The sequence below is a fragment of the Alosa pseudoharengus genome, unplaced genomic scaffold (genome assembly GCF_046254945.1).
Source record: "Alosa pseudoharengus isolate Yale_2024_CS ecotype anadromous, Long Island Sound unplaced genomic scaffold, YU_APseudo_1.1 YU_APseudo_1.1_scf_3, whole genome shotgun sequence".
NCBI classification, from domain to species: Eukaryota; Metazoa; Chordata; class Actinopteri; order Clupeiformes; family Clupeidae; genus Alosa; species Alosa pseudoharengus.
Genome location: NW_027468718.1, coordinates 39,063,645 through 39,082,965, shown reverse-complemented (window position 1 = coordinate 39,082,965; position 19,321 = coordinate 39,063,645). Strand labels below are relative to the sequence as shown.

At 40.9% G+C, this 19,321-nt stretch overlaps 1 protein-coding gene and 1 long non-coding RNA gene across 3 annotated transcripts in view; both read left to right on the top strand.

Moving 5' to 3' along the window:
* The window catches only part of LOC143100768 (disabled homolog 2-like), a 281,849-nt gene that overhangs the window by 125,474 nt on the left and 137,054 nt on the right, over positions 1 to 19,321 (top strand). For both annotated transcript variants that reach the window (XM_076264237.1, XM_076264238.1), the window contains 2 exons: positions 9,063 to 9,161; positions 9,266 to 9,397. In XM_076264237.1, coding sequence (XP_076120352.1) covers positions 9,063 to 9,161; positions 9,266 to 9,397 — 231 coding nt within the window. The remainder of the gene's footprint in view (positions 1 to 9,062; positions 9,162 to 9,265; positions 9,398 to 19,321) is intronic.
* Positions 15,825 to 17,391, top strand: LOC143099776 (uncharacterized). Its single transcript, XR_012981753.1, has 2 exons — positions 15,825 to 16,840; positions 17,148 to 17,391. It is a non-coding gene; the product is annotated as an uncharacterized LOC143099776 (long non-coding RNA).

Sequence of the window (19,321 nt, the reverse complement as noted above, 5' to 3'; positions counted from 1 at the left end):
AACGCGTTACTAAGTAACGCGTTACTGGCATCACTGATTAAGGAGAATATCAATAATAAACAATGTCAAATTAATCAACAGCCTATAATGAAAATAAAACAGTACTACTGCATACAAACCATAAAGTGCTTAAAAGACCAAAAACTATCACAAGAACGAAGAGCACTGGGCAACTCCTTCCACCAACATGGAACCACTGAGGAAAAGAGTCTTGATGGTCGACACAACAGACGCTCATCAGAAGACCACAGTGGGCGGTTGGGGATGTATATCTTGATCATTGAATTAAAATAACAAGGAGCAGATCCAGTCAGTGTCCTATAGGCCAAAGGGAGAGATTTAAATTTAATTCTGGCTACTGTAGGGAGCCAATGGAGAGTACCTAGGAGAGGAGTTACGATGTGGCCTCTTTGGCTGATTGAAGACCAGTCATGTTGCAGCATTCTGAATGATATATCACACAAAAGAAATAAAAAAAAACATTCAATATTGATTTAGTATCAACCAATAATTATTCTGATATTAATATTATTGTAACGTCTACATCTTTGTGTAGGCTACTGTTAAATGTTACTAAGCAATGGCCTCTGACTTTTAAATACCAAGGCAGTTAAATGCAGTGGTATAGTCTACGTCAGGGGTGGGCAACTAATTTCCCCAAGGGGCCACATGACAAACTGGGACTGTTGAGGAGGGCCGGACCCAAAATACCGAACTCAAGTCTGAACTCAATTCTGTTCAATTCTATTCTGTTCTTGTATAACATTAAGTAAATCATATGGTTTTGTTTATAGTCGTAAGAACAGATGAAAATGTGAGGGAGACAAAGGAAAAACAGCAATATTTAGTCTATGTCCAGTATTTAATCCTCATTCTCGAAAATTATTTTTTGACATTGACATTTTTTTCAGTTTTCAAAGACTGATATAAAAAAGTACTACAATATCTATATAATTAGGCTAGGTCATGAAAATGTGAAGGAGTCAGTACAACCGATAGGCCTGTGCCACCATTTCATCAACACTCAGCAATATTTCATCATTAAATCATTACCATCATTAAATTAACTCTATGCAGAATTAGACTACGAAAATGTGGAGCAGACAATAGTAGGCTGTCATTAGTTAATCAACATGCACAAAGAAAACAATTTTTAAAATGTAGGCTATGTTTTTGCTTTAACTTTATGCACATAACTGTAATTGGTCAACAAGCTCTGTGTGTTGAGCCGGCTGCTTCAAGCAACCTGTGGGTAGTAGCATCATACTAGTTCGCTAACATAAGCTTTGGGTTATCCGATTGTAAACTGTCTATCTGCCAGTAACGTTTTGAAATGAACACTTCGTATCGCCAACGAGCAGCAGTAGGAGCCGTATGTTGCCCATGTATGGTCTACGTGATACACAGGACTACACAGTAAACCCATTTAAAAAGCATCATCATCTCAGTATACCCATTTAAAATAGGCAAGGAAACATATTTAATAACATTTGGGGTTGCTCACAGTATACCCACCACTACAACTAACTAACTAACTAGACTACACCACTGGTTAAATGGCGCATTGCAATTTACAATTTGTGTGAGTTCAGGGGCATACAGAAAGTTGAAGTTTGGGTGACATCAATAAAGAAAATAGAAACAAAGGGATGTGTACAGCCTCAAGTATGAATGATGTCACATTAACAGAAGGTTCAGAGCAGCGGCAGACCTTTCTTGGTGCCACGCAAGTTATTGAAAGTCATGTGTTTTCAGAACGTAGTGGTGCTGTGCCATGTCCCATGTATAAGGGGCTTCAGGTTGATCCAGTGACGGTGGGTGATGATGTCAGGGAGATGGATGTCAGGGGACTTGGAGAAAGGGGGAGGACATGCCACCTCAGACCACCCCAGCCAAACCACTTCACGTAGGCATTCCCTTGCTTGCAGACTAATGTAGACCATGGAGACCACCTTGCCGCCACCTCCAGTACATTCAGCCATCACCCATATCTTACCTGCAAAAAGGAAAGTTACAATAAAGTTAGTCAGACAATTTTACAACATTACAAAGCATCTAATCAGGCACTCAACACCACTAGTAATACCAATTAATTAAATATATGTGTGCAATAAACTTCACAGCCTACCTAATGTTAACTACACATTTAAATATGCGGTGTGAATGTTATTAACTTGCGTCAGCTTGAAAAATAACGTTATCAGTATGACTGATCATGGATGTTAGATGACAAACTAAGGTCTTTCTCAAATGTTCACCGATATCCCTGGGAAGTGACTGGTTCTTGGCGTAGTGTTTAATGCAGGCGTTTCATTTATCGATCATTCACTTATGCGGTCTACAACTACCGACCTACCGATCTATTTTTTACAGTCTATCTATGCTACCGACCTACCATCACAGAAGTAGCTCTAACAGAGGTGTCTGTCGTTAACGTTAGAAAAAATGCAACGCTGGCAAACTGGCTAGTAGTTACATTAACATGAGGTTGATGAGGTCCATGCTTCACATTACGTTAACTTGCGTTGCTTTATCACATCATACCGTTGCTTTATCACATCATATACTGTACTGACTGTCTAGTGTTATTAATCCCCATGTACAGTCAATGGTTACTCCATGTTGAGATGGCATACATTGAGATATTTGAAAACAGCAACAACTAATAAAACCAAGTATATCATGCATCGACTGTTACGGGAGCTGTGTGCTAATCTTCACTTCAACGACTAACTTAGCCTCCCGTTAACGGTACGTTAATGTAGCTGCTAACGTTAGCATGTAATTCGCTGTCCGTATTTCTGTTGTTAGCTCATTAGTATTCGCCATACTAAATTGTCACAGTCTATAATCAACATAATAAGCTCTCTTAGACGTATTTAAGAACACCAATAGACAAAAAAAACTTTTCAGTGGATACGGAAGACTTACCAGACAAGAACAAACCGATTGTTGTTTGTACTGTTTAGCTAACTCACAGCCGCAAAATTCATCCAGCCAGCTAGCCTTCGGCGCCGAGTCGACCTGCGTTGTGGAAAGGAGAAGGGGGCGGGTTTCACTTGACAAGGGGCGTGTTTAACTCGCTGAGTGGCAACTGAGTGGGCGTGCCTGACCGCGACTCCTCTTCACTGCGCATGCTTCAACTTTTGCTGCGCAGCCGCAACACTTACCAGACAAGAACAAAGCGATTGTTGTTTGTACTGTTTAGCTAACTCACAGCAGCAAAATTCATCCAGCCAGCTAGCCTTCGGCGCCGAGTCGACCTGTGTTGTGGAAAGGAGAAGGGGGCGGGTTTCACTTGACAAGGGGCGTGTTTAACTCGCTGAGTGGCAACTGAGTGGGCGTGCCTGACCGCGACTCCTCTTCACTGCGCATGCTTCAACTTTTGCTGCGCAGCCGCACTTCAAATTGGCTCCAAATTTTCCAAGATGGCGTCGCCTCGGCGGCTTCAATTCCATAGCACACTGCAGAATGCAGCCACACTGTCCAGTTCTATATATACAGTCTATGGTACCCCTTCCCAAAGAAAAAGAGCGTGAGCATAATTGTCCCATTAACACAGATGCTTTTGGATTACAATATAGTACTTTTACCATGTTAATGAAGTCGCGGCCTAAGCCCATATGCTCTAGTACAGACCACAAATAGTTAATTTCCAAACGGTCAAATGCCTTAGTTGCGTCCAATGAGAACACTCCATAAGAATTATCTGATTGATCAGCTGAATAAATGATATGTAAAAGACGGCGGATGTTATCAGATGCAGAACGTGTTTTGATAAAACCAGTCTGATCTTCATGAACCAACTTGGTAATCACCGACTCCAAGCGTTGTGACAATACTTTGGCATACAGTTTAATATCTACTCCAATCAGTGAGATTGGACGATAATTAGCACAGGAGGTTGGGTCCTGATCTTTTTTCAACAGCAGGGATATAATATAGATGTGTTAATGTCCTGTCTGAAAGATCCATGTTTAATTGAATGATTTATCATGTCTAATAATAGAGGGCCAAGCTCTGTCCAGAAGGCTGAATATAATTCAGTTGGAATGCCATCCAGTCCTGGCGATTTACCTTTATTCATATATTTCAGTGACAGGTGTAGAGTAGGTAAATTAAAAGAAGAAAGAAAAGAAGATAGAGTTGCATTGTCACATGTAGATTCAGAAGTATATAAAGTAGAATAGAAAGACTGGAAAGCGTTGTTAATGTTTTGCTGATCAGTGGTGAGCTCACCAGAACATAGCCGTATCGCAGGTATATTTGCAAACTTTTCATTATTACGCAGTTCCAGGGCTAAAAGATGGCTTGGCCTGCTCCCATTAAAGTAGTAGTTTTGTCTGGTCCTTTGAATAAGAAACTCTGCTTTAACTTTAAGTAATTGGTTTAACTCAGTTTTTAATATTTTAATTTCAGTGGCCGTTTGGTCAGAGAATGACGCCTGATTTGTTGCCTCTAGTATCTTAAGCTGAGATTCCAGATCAGCTATTCTCTTCATTCTAGATTTTTTAAGATGTGACGCAAAAGAAATAGAAAAATTACGGATGAAGCCCTTGACTGCATCCCAGAGTATGCGGGGGTCTGCCACTGTTCCTTGATTAATGCTAATAAATTCCAGTAGCCCATTTTTAAAAGACTTACAAAAATTTAAATAAAGGGTTTTTAACTTATTTTCCTTGGCTCAGTGCGAGAGTTGCCTGAAGTAGGCCATACTGGCTACCACATGTTTAGACATCGTTGTTAGTTGTGACAGATTCTTTGTGAAAAAAGATATGTGCTGTTCTTTCGTTTTAAAAATAAAACTGACTTGACTTGACTTGACTTTCGTAGATGCTAAGTATATTAGCTTTTAGCATGCTAAATCATGCCAGGTGTTTGCAATCAAAATCTGTCAGTTAGAGCGGTGATGTCATAAAGGGCATCTGCCATTCATTTCAATTAGTATCGAAGCCATGACGTAGCGTTGTCAAGGCAGCGATATCACTGGATCTAAACAAATCAATCTACCATTAGAAATCACCATAGCGGTGGCTTTCTTAATCTATTTCAATCATTTTACAACGTTTCTAAGATATTTTTTTTACAATGTAGGAATCACATACTACAACATATATTCATACCAACACAATCAAATTTGTGACTTTTGACTTGTGAGTTTTATTTTAACATGGGTTTCCTCCGTAAAAGTGACCTGCATGTAACTTCACAGCATGCGGTTAAAATCTTTAAATTCACGGACATGTTTTGGCTTTATTTTTTTGGCAAAAAACGTCACTCTTAACAGTCGCCAGTCTTTGAGAAGACATGAAATATCCACTGGAATTTTGTTTCTTTCTATTACACCTGCCAGGGAATCCGTGTTATGTGGCTAAGCTGCTGCCTAGCAGGTAAAACACGTTTAAATGGATATATTTATTTTTATTAGCTAGAAATGATGCCACATGTCTACATTCAATGCTATTTAAGCCACTTCGAAAGTTTGTTTAGATCCAGTGATTCTACCGTCATGGAAACGCTACGTCATACTTCGGGACTCTATTTCAATGGCAAAAAAAACTGTTGAAAAACAGGAATAACACAAAAACGACAAGGGGCAGTCACACCATTTATACAAGCAACATACACCAGTTGGGGGTAGATTTATTATAGTTGGAGCCGTGTCGAAAAGCCCTAGGAGCTAGCCTAGAAATCTAGATGCACCCTAGCGGCAACAAATTACATTTGCTGCCAGGGCTAGTCTAGCAACTCTCCGTTGGCTTGTGAGCTCGAAAAATTAAACTTCTATCAGGCCAATCAAATCGTGTATAGAGTTGTTAGGCGGGCTTAACATAATGATTGATGGCAGAGTTGCAACGGTTTGGCTTGAATTCCCTGCTACTTGAAAACAAATAAGAGGGATGTTGCTGTTGGCGAACAGTGTGACACGAGTTAAGCTTTTATTAAGTTGGCAAAAGTTTGAACTAGCCAACTAGCTCCGCTGGTGGGAAACCATGGGACTCATAGCGCTGTCCTATTGCGTGCAGAAAAAAATTGAAAGACAACCGATTATCCCGCCCCTCGGACTGAGCACTGCGAATGGTGAGTGCCCAGACCCTACATTTTAATGTGGGTCTGGCTCGTCAGGCTACCTAGGAGCAGTAGCGGTGCCAAAAATGAGTGGATAGATTAATAAGTAAACTTAAGAAGAACAATATATATATTCACCATGCTGTGGGCTTGATCAAGCCCACTAAATTATTCAATGTCTAGCCAGAGAGGGTTAAAGCGGAGTGAGATGAGCAAACGTTCGACAACTTCTGCATTCGATGAGTGGGGATATCCCCCTTTATGCAGACCATAAGCCCTCGCTGCACTAATGTCAATGGGAGACTTTTACCAATAAACTGGTCATTATATCTCTCTGGATTTGTTGAGGGTTTTTTGGAATATTTTGACATAATCTGTAAGTGTTTGTGATAATTTCAAGCCTAAGGGCCGCGACACACCAAGCCGACAGCCGACCGTAAGCAGAAAAGCAGTCGGACTAATCCATACATGGGCAACATACGGCCCGCGGGCCACATCCGGCCCGTTGGCTTTCCCTGACCGGCCCGCGTAAGGTCCGTGAAAGAGCAATAGTCAAGAGCCTAGCATAGAGATAATGCATGCAAATCAATATCGTTGTTTTTATTTTGAAAGCGACTGCTATTTGTACACCCATACATTTGTGCGTGGATGCATACGACGTAAACACCCTCACTGATGTGCTGGTGAATAGAATTAATGCTTCTGCGTCTACACGATGCAGTTGCCTTTACGTCGGCGTAAACCTTTCAAAGTTTTGTGTCTCTTATGTCTGCGTCGCTCACCACCGCAAAGGTTGTTAGAACGAACTCCTACTGCTGCTCGTTGGCGATACGAAGTGTTCATTTCAAAACGTTACTGGCAGATAGACAGTTTACAATCGGATAACCCAAAGCTTATGTTAGCGAACTAGTATGATGCTACTACCCACAGGTTGCTTGAAGCAGCCGGCTCAACACACAGAGCTTGTTGACCAATTACAGTTATGTGCATAAAGTTAAAGCAAAAACATAGCCTACATTTTAAAAATTGTTTTCTTTGTGCATGTTGATTAACTAATGACAGCCTACTATTGTCTGCTCCACATTTTTGTAGTCTAATTCTGCATAGAGTTAATTTAATGATGGTAATGATTTAATGATGAAATATTGCTGAGTGTTGATGAAATGGTGGCACAGGCCTATCGGTTGTACTGACTCCTTCACATTTTCATGACCTAGCCTAATTATATAGATATTGTAGTACTTTTTTATATCAGTCTTTGAAAACTGAAAAAAATGTCAATGTCAAAAAATAATTTTCGAGAATGAGGATTAAATACTGGACATAGACTAAATATTGCTGTTTTTCCTTTGTCTCCCTCACATTTTCATCTGTTCTTACGACTATAAACAAAACCATATGATTTACTTAATGTTATACAAGAACAGAATAGAATTGAACAGAATTGAGTTCAGACTTGAGTTCGGTATTTTGGGTCCGGCCCTCCTCAACAGTCCCAGTTTGTCATGTGGCCCCTTGGGGAAATTAGTTGCCCACCCCTGGACTAATCGGTCGGCTCCCGTCTCCCCGAGTCAGTCAAAAACGTGTCTCGGAACACATCGAATGACACTAGTTTTGGACTTCTCTGATTAAGCAATAAGAAAATATAAATATATATTGTGTACTATTTTATTGTCATTGCTTGTGTGTGATGCCAATGAAACACTCTTTCGGACTGGATTCCAGTTGCTGCTACTGGAAGCAACTGGAATCCATGCATTTCCACTGAATTATTTTTGGAATCTGATCCCTTATCATACCTGTTCATTCGTACTCGTCGCTCGACTTATCATGACGGTAAACTTCTTGAAGGTACTGTCTGTATAAATCGTCTTGTAAATAAACTACCAGTGCTTTTTCAAAGTTCTCAATGTCTCGTTTTAAATGTCAAGGCCCTCGGAAGTCTACCAATGAAGTATGGAGCTACTTTGAGCCTCGTAAATGGTGTAAAACAGTGATTTATTTGCATGACTAGGCCGATGCCCGAGGCACCCCCATCGAAAAACTGTTGGTAGCATCGGCTAACTAGCGCCAGATTTTTGAGTGCAGGGGACAAGCCGAGATGAGCTATGAGACAAAAGTTCACACTCGGTATCATGTTTCAACACACTTTAGGTCAATATCACACCGAACTTCTCCTTTAATAGTGTAATTTTTTAGTGTTCGGATTTGTGGCCAGCCGTGGCCTACTGGTTAGCACTTCAGGCTTCTTCCGGAGGGTTGCAGGTTCGAACCCCGACCAGTAGGAACGGCTGAAGTGCCCTTGAGCAAAGCACCTAACCCCTCACTGCTCCCCGAGCGCCGCTGTAGCAGGCAGCTCACTGTTTTGGGATTAGTGTGTGCTTCACCTCAACCTCAACTGTGTTTACTGTGTGCTTTGTGTATTTCACTAATTCACGGATTGGGATAAATGCAGAGACCAAATTTCCCTCACGGGATCAAAAGAGTATTTATATTTATACTTGTAAAAAAAAGAACTTAATATCAGACCATGCTGCTGCCAGTTACTGCCCGGTTGCTAGTGAGTTAGCTACTGTAGCCTCCTACCTAAGGTAACATTTTAAACGGAGAAGTGTAATTTCTGGATATGAAATATTAGCTTATGTTTTTTTCATGGATGTCTTCTTAATATTAGGCTTAATTATTATTGTCACTACATTATTATGAGAAACCGCCTTGATGATGATGTTTTTAGTGTATTGGTTGATAAGCCCATATAGGCCACAGTGAGTTCTTTTCTCCACCACATAAGTGGTAAATTTCTCCTATACAAATTCCCAGTACCCATCCTTACTAAAGTCTTCACTTAGGCTGCCTTTCCATGTCATAAAGTGACACATTCATCCCAACTGAGGAACCAAAATGACTTGAGTTTCCTATTCGAAATTACTACTTGAGTGCAATTTGAGTTTATGTGCAATTTGACAAATTTGTTTATTTGTACTGTAACACAGGGAATGGCAATTGCTGCTCGGTCCCAGGGCAAACACAAACAGAGGATCTGGGTGAAGATCTCCCTTACAGGAATTAAAATAATTGATGAGAAAACTGGGGTAAGTGTGACCATTCCAGTCATACTCATGAAAAGCTTGTATGGATGTCATCATCAGCCATCTGTCTATACTGTTGCTTGTTTGTGTTCCATTCCTTCTGTCAGGTGATTGAGCATGAACATGCAGTGAACAAGATCTCCTTCATTGCCAGAGATGTTACAGACAACCGTGCTTTTGGTTATGTGTATGGTGCTGAAGGACAACACCAATTTTTTGCCATTAAAACAGCTCAGGTGGTAAGAGAGACCAAATACCTGTTCCTTCATAGATAAATAAAAAGATGGATAGATGAATAGCTTCATTCATCCCCAAAGGGAAATGATGGTGTTAAAACAGTAATTAACAATATGTGCAACAGAATGTCAACGGTGCAGAATATTATTCTCAGAATATTATTTTCTCCTGGCACAGGACTCATTATAAATTATCATAGCAGTGGGCTGGAATGACTGTCTGTAGCAGTCCTTACAGTGAAGTTGAGGCAGCCTGCAGCTGAAAACACTGCTGTCTGGCCAGTAGTTAGTACAGTGGATGTGCAGTTTGTGCAACACACCTCTTATCTCTCAAAAACCAACTCTAGGGGCTCCACTCTCATAACAGGAATCCTTTCAACCTCATAATATCCATTTCAGCAAGAAAAAGGCGGACCAAATGAAGTGTTTGACGCGTTTAAAATTGCATCAAAAACCACAAAAATTTACATTTTACACAAAACGCTGACCGAAGCTGCTGTAATAAGCTACCACTAGTATACTGTACCTTTCTTACGTCATATTGAATGACCCACAACAATAATACCACAATCATATTACATTGTACTGAAAACACTCTGATGAATGTCCTCTGCGGCCCTCTGATGAGTGTCTGTTGTGTCGACCAGCCGTAAACACTCGGAGGTCTAATACAAAACATCTTTTCCTCAGTGGTTCCTCATTTATGATATGAGTTGCCCAGTGCACTGCTTTCCTGCGATAGTTTTGGGTCCTTCAAGAGGGGTCTAAAGGCTTATCTGTTTAGCCTACACTTAATTAATTCTCATGGTTCTGATGAGTTATTGTTTGTATATTTATGGTACAGTGGGTCCCATTTTCAAGTGGCCACTTCAATCGCGCTTTCCGTGATTCACACAGCTGCGTGAAATGTATTACTGTACGTACACACCGCCGCCGACTTGAGCTTCCAAAGAAGCTCTGGTCGCCCTGTCAAGGACGCTTGTCAAAAAAGTACAGGGAAGCTTTGCTTTGGCCGCTCTGATGTGACAGCATTTTACGTTCGATCATGTTCTATCTTAATACTTTATTCTATTCGATTGGTTGCTGGTCGTTGGTCGCTGAACCGCGTCATAGCTCATTACCATAAAGATGACTGACTTTCAACTTTCTGCTTGACGCTCAAGTCGCTCAAAACGCCCAAAACGCGACGCCGACGGATTTGCCGCTTCGGGCAGCTGAGAGAAGCCGGCTTCCATTGAAAATGAATGACTTCCTGAATCTTTGGAAGCTCAAGTCTGCGGCAGTGTGTACGTACAGTTTTAACTTACAGTGGGCATTACTTCGATTTGGCCAGCTTCCCTCGTGGTCCGCGCGCGGTATCACACGAATTTAATTTGTATTTTTCCAGTGACGCTGCAACAACCCAAACAACCGGCAGATGTCTCTTGTGAGCAGGGTGTCTCGTAAAAAGAAATGGAGCCTGGAAAACCTTACACAGACTTCACTACAGACTTTAGCTGACTGGTTTAGAAATAATTTAATAGCCAGAAATATGCCTGCCCTGCCCTAATAAAGAAATATTTGGTTAACTGCGAGTGAATCCCGTTTGCAGCCGTAGAAGAAACGCAGGACAAATGAAACATTTCGGTCTTCTCCGAGTGCAACGATGATAGACAGACATCATTTGGACAAAATATAGAGCATAATAACCTCAGTTGCTCAGCCAAATACCTTCCTGTTACGTCCTGTTATCAAGGAGTTACAGGGGATAAACGATTTTTGATGGTCACAAGTTTACTTCATTAGCGGTTTATTTTTTTGATTATTACCGTATTTTCCGGACTATAAGTCGCACTTTTTTTCATAGTTTGGCTGGTCCTGCGACTTATAGTCAGGTGCGACTTATATATGAAAAAATTATATAATTGAACATGTTTTTAAATGTTAATTTATATTAACTGACATGAACCCTACGTGAAACATTACGTCTACAGCCGCGAGAGAGCGCTCTCAAATGCACAAGTCCTGTGCACTTTCAGTCAGAGATTAGTGCTGGGCTATGCCTGAAACACACGTGCATACCTAAATCAAATTATGGCCGGGATTCTATTTATAGCCGGGCCTCAGATTTGGACAAATAAAAGCTAGTATAATTTTGTTTCAATTTAACTCATAAAAGAGCTCTTCTTAATATTTTATATTGTTGGTTGGTATTGTTGCCAATGAAAAGTCATTGTCCTACACCATGAGTCTCCAACACGTTGCTGTCATTGCTCTCAAGCTGCATGCCGCCCCCTTCTGAGCTAGAGGCTGAAGCAGTAACCTACAGGCATCAGCCTATGAATTTTATAAAAAGGTAAATCGTGCATAATTTAAAAAATAACTACATTTAGGCTATCTTAGACCTCTTTGGCTATACGGAATAAGGTTTCCCTTGCAGCACATGCAGCACACGTTCTATGAATGAATGAAAGCGCGGATACCTTATCTCGCAATAAGTGGATGGCAATCGAAATCCCGACACTATATGAAACTTAATAGTGAGCCATTAAATACCCCACAGATTTCAGTGGTCATCAGTCCCGATATTTAGCAATATAATCAAACAGTCCAAACGTAAATTAAATCTCAAATTGAACATCTGCTTTTGATAGCCTACCCATGCCGCTCCAAACGAAAAGTAGGCCTATGTCTCACAATAAAACGCAAGAAATAAAGGACAATATAGCTGACTTGAATACAAGCCATGGCCAAATAAAGGTGCTGTGCTTTGCGCAGCCTAAATTTGAGGATTTAAGAATCTCCTAAACATTCCTCACCCGTTATCTAGACATGCATGAAAACATTTGAAAACAAAGCTCACTGCCATGTAGCCTAATATTTGATCGCTGTTTTGCTACTAATTATCTTTCACATAATGAATACGCACAGAAAGTGAAAGTAGGCCTACTGTGCGCTCCGTGTCTGTAGCTGTCTGTTCACGTCCGCAATTGATTATAACAAGCGCTTTCAGACATACGTGTAAGACCGGAGGTTCTGCCGATGTTAAACGGTGGGGCCGTATATCTGAACGACATAACCGGTCATATGGAAGTCCGAATTCACCCGGTGTTTATACTACCCCCGACCTAGTATTTCCTCCGGACATTATGTAAATGTGCTGTGTCTGAACGAGGAGTAGAACATTCGGTTAAAATCACACCTAGTGAGAGGGCGTGTTGGTGACGTTTCTTTCATGCGTCCATGTGGTTAGATCTGACTTAAATGCCAGTGTTATGATGGAGTGGCATAGTGCTGTCCAGAAAATCTCCAACCTGGAAAGATGCAGACATCACGGAGCTACTGTCCATGAGGGCATACAACATTTTGATAGAACACCTGAAAGGAACGTTAGAGACACGTTAGGCTACAACTGCATGGCAAGGAGAAACGAATTCAGAAGACTGAATCATCAGTCAAGCAGAAGGCGCTGAAAAGGCAGTAGCCTATAGCGACGTCGTTGACGACAATAACAGGAGTATTTAATAAATTGTTAGCCAACACGGTTTTCTGTTCATTGATAGCCTTCATGACCTGCTGAGCTCGCTGATATTTGCTGAGCATATATGCCTAGAGAAAATGAAAACGAAGAATTTTCATGTACCACATCAGCATTTTTGTTCAGTGAATCTTTTGTAAGTTGCTTTACAATTACCGTCGGGCCTATAGGCCTATCGCCTGCCTGCTTGCTTCGGTCACGTCCTTTTAAAACTGCATCTTTTTCTCTCTCATGAGCATTTAATCTGCTGCCAGCTTGTGACTCCACATCGCCCAAAATGCTTGATTGCATTGTATTCTCCACATTTTAGATACATTTTGGTCTACCACATGGCATTTTCTTTCAGTGGATCTTTTGCTTTGTAATTACCTTCCTGCCCTCCTCTTGGCTGCCTTCACTCCTTCGTCTTCATTAACATGAATCTTTTTGGCCTCAATAATCCAGTTACATAGTCTCTGTTTTTGGTTTTGGATTTTGTGAAATACATTTCTAATTAAATGCGACTTATAGTCCGGTGTGACTTATATATGTTTTTCTCCTGCTCATGACGCATTTTTTGACTGATGCGACTTATACTCAGGAAGTATAGTCTGGAAAATACGGTAATGAGTGTTTTTCATTTAAAGGTTTGACTTTGTGCTTATTCAGTAGAGCATTTAGTGCTCTCCCCAATCCCAGACGTTCACATTGCATGTTTGTTTGTAATGGATGCAACCGCGAGATAAGCGCTTGACGGCAATGAGTTGTTAACAGACATGAACCAACACATATAGCCCAGCAGCAATCTATCTAAAATAACACATACTTGAAGTACCATTCATGATATGTTGTCAAATATTGAAGTCGTGGGAAGTTTACATAATTTAAGCTGTAGGATGTTTCGTTATAGGTACTCAATGGTGCTATTTCACACGCATTACTCATTTCACACCCTATAGCGACCCCCACTCACCGGGGCTAAGTGAAGCCTACAAATGGAATGTTCAAGTAATAACACAATCCAATGTGTGTCTCAATTGTCCCCCGCTGACCACCTCACACATTTCTCTAGATTTTGCAACGACCTTACATGACACAATGCCATAAAATATGCCAGTTTTTAGGACACAGAATAATGTTTGTAATGATACCAGTTACGTTTAACAGTAACATAATTGTAATGAGCTATTCATTGTCGAAGGTGAAGTGAAATTCTTACTTTGGAAAACAAACATTTGCCGATATCATTGGATGGGGGATACTTGTTTATTTTTACGTAGCCTACAATGGCCAGTTCAGACAAAGCCGAAATTACTCCTTTTGAAACAATGAGTTAGCAGGCCGCACATTTGTATGGTTATATTGCTTGACTTAAATCCCAGAGAGTAGGCTACCGCACCCCACAGTGATGGGCCTAGCGGTCTTACGCGTTCAGTGTGGGGTATAAACAAGCGGTGTCACGTCTGCCTGTCACAGACGTGGGGAGCTCTTTGAAGCTTGGGATAATGTGGTACAGTTACTACAGTAACAGTATTTTATTTTACTTCTTATGGAATATTTTTTTTCACTTTTATAAAGGCTTTGTTTGAATGCTGTTGGAACAAATAGTGGTTGATTATAAAGGCAACTTTCTGTTGCAATATTCGGTGTGTTCTGGACTGCAGGTAACTTGTTAAGCCAGTGGTTCTCAAACTTTTTCTTTCATTCCCCACTTTGATCAAGGGGGCATTGACTGATGATAGTGGAGATAACGTGTTATCCCGAGGCCTTTGCAAGTCAGCATCTCAGACGGTAGTCTACCCTATTAAAAATATACGTTTTCGATGTCCCAAACGGAGAGCCATAGTTTATTGTTTTAACGATCTCTATGCTACTCACCAAAATGTAGGCATGGAAACATGATGAGGTATCCAACTGTCGTGTGTTAAATTATTGTGATTACGAGCCAGTGGTTTTCAAACATTATGCGTGACTCGGACATCTAACGAAATGCAACAGGCTCATATCGTTCTCGCATTCGCAAAATGAGGACATACATGAGACTGCTCAGATAATAACAGGTGTACCTCCAGTTTTGCATGGTTTTAGTCAAGTTATAGGTCTGTTTTAGTTAAATTATAGGCCTGTTTACCTTTAAAGGTTCTGCATTTTGCATTTTGCAATGAGCAGTGCTTTCCCTTTTGAATTGGAAATGCTCTGTGTCATGGTGTGTGTGTGTGTGTGTGTGTGTGTGTGTGTGTGTGTGTGTGTGTGTGTGTGTGTGTGTGTGTGTGTGTGTGTGTGTGTGTGTGTGTGTGTGTGTGTGCGTGTGTGTGTGTGTGTGTGTGTGTGTGTGTGTGTGTCTATGAATTGTTAATCCGACCCTGCCCCCAACAACTCACCTTTCCACCTCTCCACCTCTGGCCTATTGTCCAGGAGGAGGAGGGGCCTGAGTCCTGGACAAAGTCATCAACAGAGTCTATAGCACTGAAGGGAGAGGCAACTGGCATGTGATCTCCCCACGGGCCAATAGATGTACAAGTTTTCTCCTGTGCCTACGATATTTAATCCAGTGTTTTGTCAAGTTGCAAATTGCTATTTGTTTTAACGAATTTTTATGATAGTAACCTATACAAAAAGTACTTCATACTATCTTAATTGCTTTATACTCAATACTTGACCAATGGCTATTGCATCTGTCTATTGTAAGTGAGAATGTGGCAGGTAATCTACTGTATAGGCTTCATAAAATAAAATAAGCAGATTGCTAATGGCCTACAAGCTGATCTGGGGTGCGTTTCCCATACTACGGAGGTTAGCTTTTTACTAACATGGTACGATGCATCGTTCAACTAACCAACATGTAAGTTACGACTGTTTCCCAAAACTGTACTTTGTAAGTTTGGACCATGATAGTTTCCAAACTTCAGTAGTCTGGACTAAGGTGACCCAGTACACTACGGGTGACCCGTATTCGGGCAAATACAGTGCCCCCCACCTCCCCCCAACAACCCCCATGCATTTCTTTGCACCTTATCATGAACTACCATAGTCATGCTATATACCATTTTAAAGCTGAGAAACTCAAGAATCGATATATGTAAAGCTTTCCATGAATTAACATATATTTCGTGTGTAAAATATAAGTTTATCCCGATATATAACATATCAGAATACCCCCCTCCACCACCCCCCAAAGTTGCTGCGTTCATATTTTGTCACTTGTCTGTATGGCCGTACCAATAAGTTAGCCCAGCATGCTTGGTCTTGACATTTTCGTAAGAATCCATAGATGTAAAATATCTACATTGTTATATTGCCAATATATTGAGTAGTTGTACACGCCAGTACAAACAAAACAGATACATACGAAAAGAAGCGAAGTAAACACTTATTTTTCGCGGAAATCCAGATATTTCGGTTTTACTTCCATTATTGTCGCTGGATTCACGGTACTCCGCGTGTTCACGAGGCTCTTCTGATTCCATCGATACCCATTACATGTCTGTAGGACCAATGAGAGTCGAGATAGATGCCATCAAAGCCAATGAGTCACGTAAGCGATGAATCTGACAACCAGTCTTTGAATGGTCATAGCGCTGCGTCTGAGTGAGCCAATGAGATGGGACCTAGATGTCCGTGTAGCCAATGAGGAGAGCTTTCTTTAGACATGTGACACATCGTCACATTCTACTTCCCTGTCGGCTAAACTCAAGGCGCATAGCCCATGCGTAACCAGATTCCGAAGCAGTGGTTTGGAAGTTTGTTACTAAACAAGCAAGAGACATGTTTTTGAAGGTTTTTGTTCGTAAAACATGCCAAAGAGACAAAAAAAAGACGAAACATGTCGAAGAACCCGAGGACATTGAAGATCTGGAGGACATCGATGAAGGAGAAGAAAGCAATTTCTCGGAATGCGACTCCGAGGAGGAGCAGAACTTTTTAGCTGGGAAGGACCCCGATTTTGAGCTGTGAGTAGACTACTTATATCCATATACAGTTACAGATACAGTTTAGTTTGCTTTTGTAATGTTTAGTGCATAGTTTTTCATTTAGCTTTGTTTCATAGTGTGAACAGTGTGAACAGTGTTCTGGTACCTGGGGGGGAGGGGAGTTAGGTGAGAATGCAGTGTGTGTTTGTGTGTGTGTGTAAAAGAGAGAGCAGGGGGAGGTGTGACCTGAGTACACACATTTATATCATTTGTATAAGTTGTTGGGAAGGGTTTTCATATACTTTAGTGGGTCTGAGCCTAACTTCCATCTGTACAATTGTTTCAGTGACAGCGATGAAGACTGGGCCCCGCCAAGCAAAAAAACAAGAGCTGAGGATCCTGTGTCTGAGGAAGAGGAGCCGGTGGCCGAGACAATTTCAGTTGTTCATAACACGTTCCATTTTGTTGACCGTGGTTGCCAACACAAATACATTTCTATTGCATTGAATGTGAATCATTTGATGTTTCGTTTGCCAGGGTATTGTTATTTTTTACCTTTGTTTCATTTTATAATACAAATGTTCACTGCATTACCTTGTTTGTCCTTTTTTCATGGAAATCTCAAAGGCGTAGGAGCAAAAGTAAGAGTTTCAGGTCAGATAATGCTTCTCTGGACTCATGGCACAGCCACTGCAAAGCACTCCAGGTACAAGCAACATGACACAGAGAGTGTAACCTTTCATTTGACACCAAGATCATGGTTCTACATAAAGGGGTTCTTGTATAGGAAGCATTTTAGTTTTGGGTAACCAAAGGTCCTTTTGGAGTCTCCAAATGGACACTTAGCAAAACGCATGTGTATGCCCACACAAATATGGGTCCCACACAGTCATACTTCATCCTATAAGGATCTACTTTGACATACAGATTCACAAGACCTGGTAGTGGGCCTCAGTGGTGTTTTCAAGAGAACATAAGTGACCAAGAGGGCAGAATGTGGTCATTTCTAGAGATGTACATAACCGCCTATAAAAAAAACTATCATTCTACCCTTTGCCACTCTCTGATAGTTCATCACACAGTCAATCTATTGGTACCAAAAAATTCTACAAGGCCTTAGCTTTCCAAAGAGGTCAGGCACTTGATTGTAAGTCAAAGTATGTGGCAACAGGGCCATTTTAAGTAGGCGGTGTGCAATTTCGAGGAAAAACTCAAAATAGGGGTGGAAATGTATAAGGTTAATGACGTTTAGTAGCACGTGAACGGGCACACCTGCACATAACAGAGACTTAATGATGGACTACCTTAGTTTAATCCGTGAAATCTGTTTTTCTCAGATTTTCAGTTAATTCTCAGTTAATTCATTGGTTCATATAGACCAGGGGTCGGCAACCTTTTTTGCCTGGAGAGCCACTTTTACCATTTTTTTCTTTTTTTAATCTCAGAAGAGCCACATAAAGACGGTTACAAAAAAAAGTTTGGATATTTAACGTACAGTTACTTTCATTCAACAGAGGATTTTTAAATACATTTTCTACTCGTTTTAAAAGTAGGCCTAATGTGCAAGTAACTTGAAATGTAAAGTGGAATGACAGAAGTATAGGCCTTAGGCTTCCCATGTACTGTAGGCTAAACACCACCCCCTATTTTTCCAGTGTCCTTTGGTATGCAAAGTAGCATCATAGTTAACAACACAACACTCAATTTTTCGTTGACATGTCATTGGCGAAATTGAACATTAGGCATACCAGATATTAGATTTGGTGATGGCCTTGGAGTCTGGCTGGCTCATATTCAGTGAGGTGAAGTTTCATGCAAGAATTGAGGCTGTCACCATTTAAGGGCAACACCACTCAAAACTGTCATATCCATAACGGCAACTAAATACCATGGCATTGTGGCATGGCCATGGCGTTATGGATGTGACAGTTTTGCGCGAAATTGCCCTTAAACGTGAGCGCAGGTTTGTCTTTATATTTTTCATATGTGAGAGATTTCTCACATGCAAGTGGAACCGTACAGGGTTAACACAGCAATACTAACTCGTTGCAGTGTGCGATATATAACGGGCAGTTCATTTCGCGTTTTCAGAATCAGTCTTCGGATGGAAACTTTCCCATTTCAGCCCGCTTGTGTTCGCGCTCGCAAGCTGTGGTCGCTGACGTTTCCTTTTTGACATTTTCCTTATCTAGCCTACAGCAAGCGCACACATCAACAATAACAAAGTGTTCTCGTTGACTGAAATGGAGGGAAATCGGTGATTTTGTTTGATATTGACTTGGCAACAAACCGCGAATGTAACAATATTGTGCAGGCTACGGTTACGGAGTCAAGTGAGGTGGAAAGTTATATAGGCTAAATTACTCAGATAGACCTACAATATTACATTTTGAAAATGAACTAAAATAAAATACATTTTAATTAAATACTCATTAATTATTTTCAAAAGCTGAGCCGCATCAGAGGGATCAAAGAGCCGCATGCGGCTCCGGAGCCGCGGGTTGCCGACCCCTGCTGTAC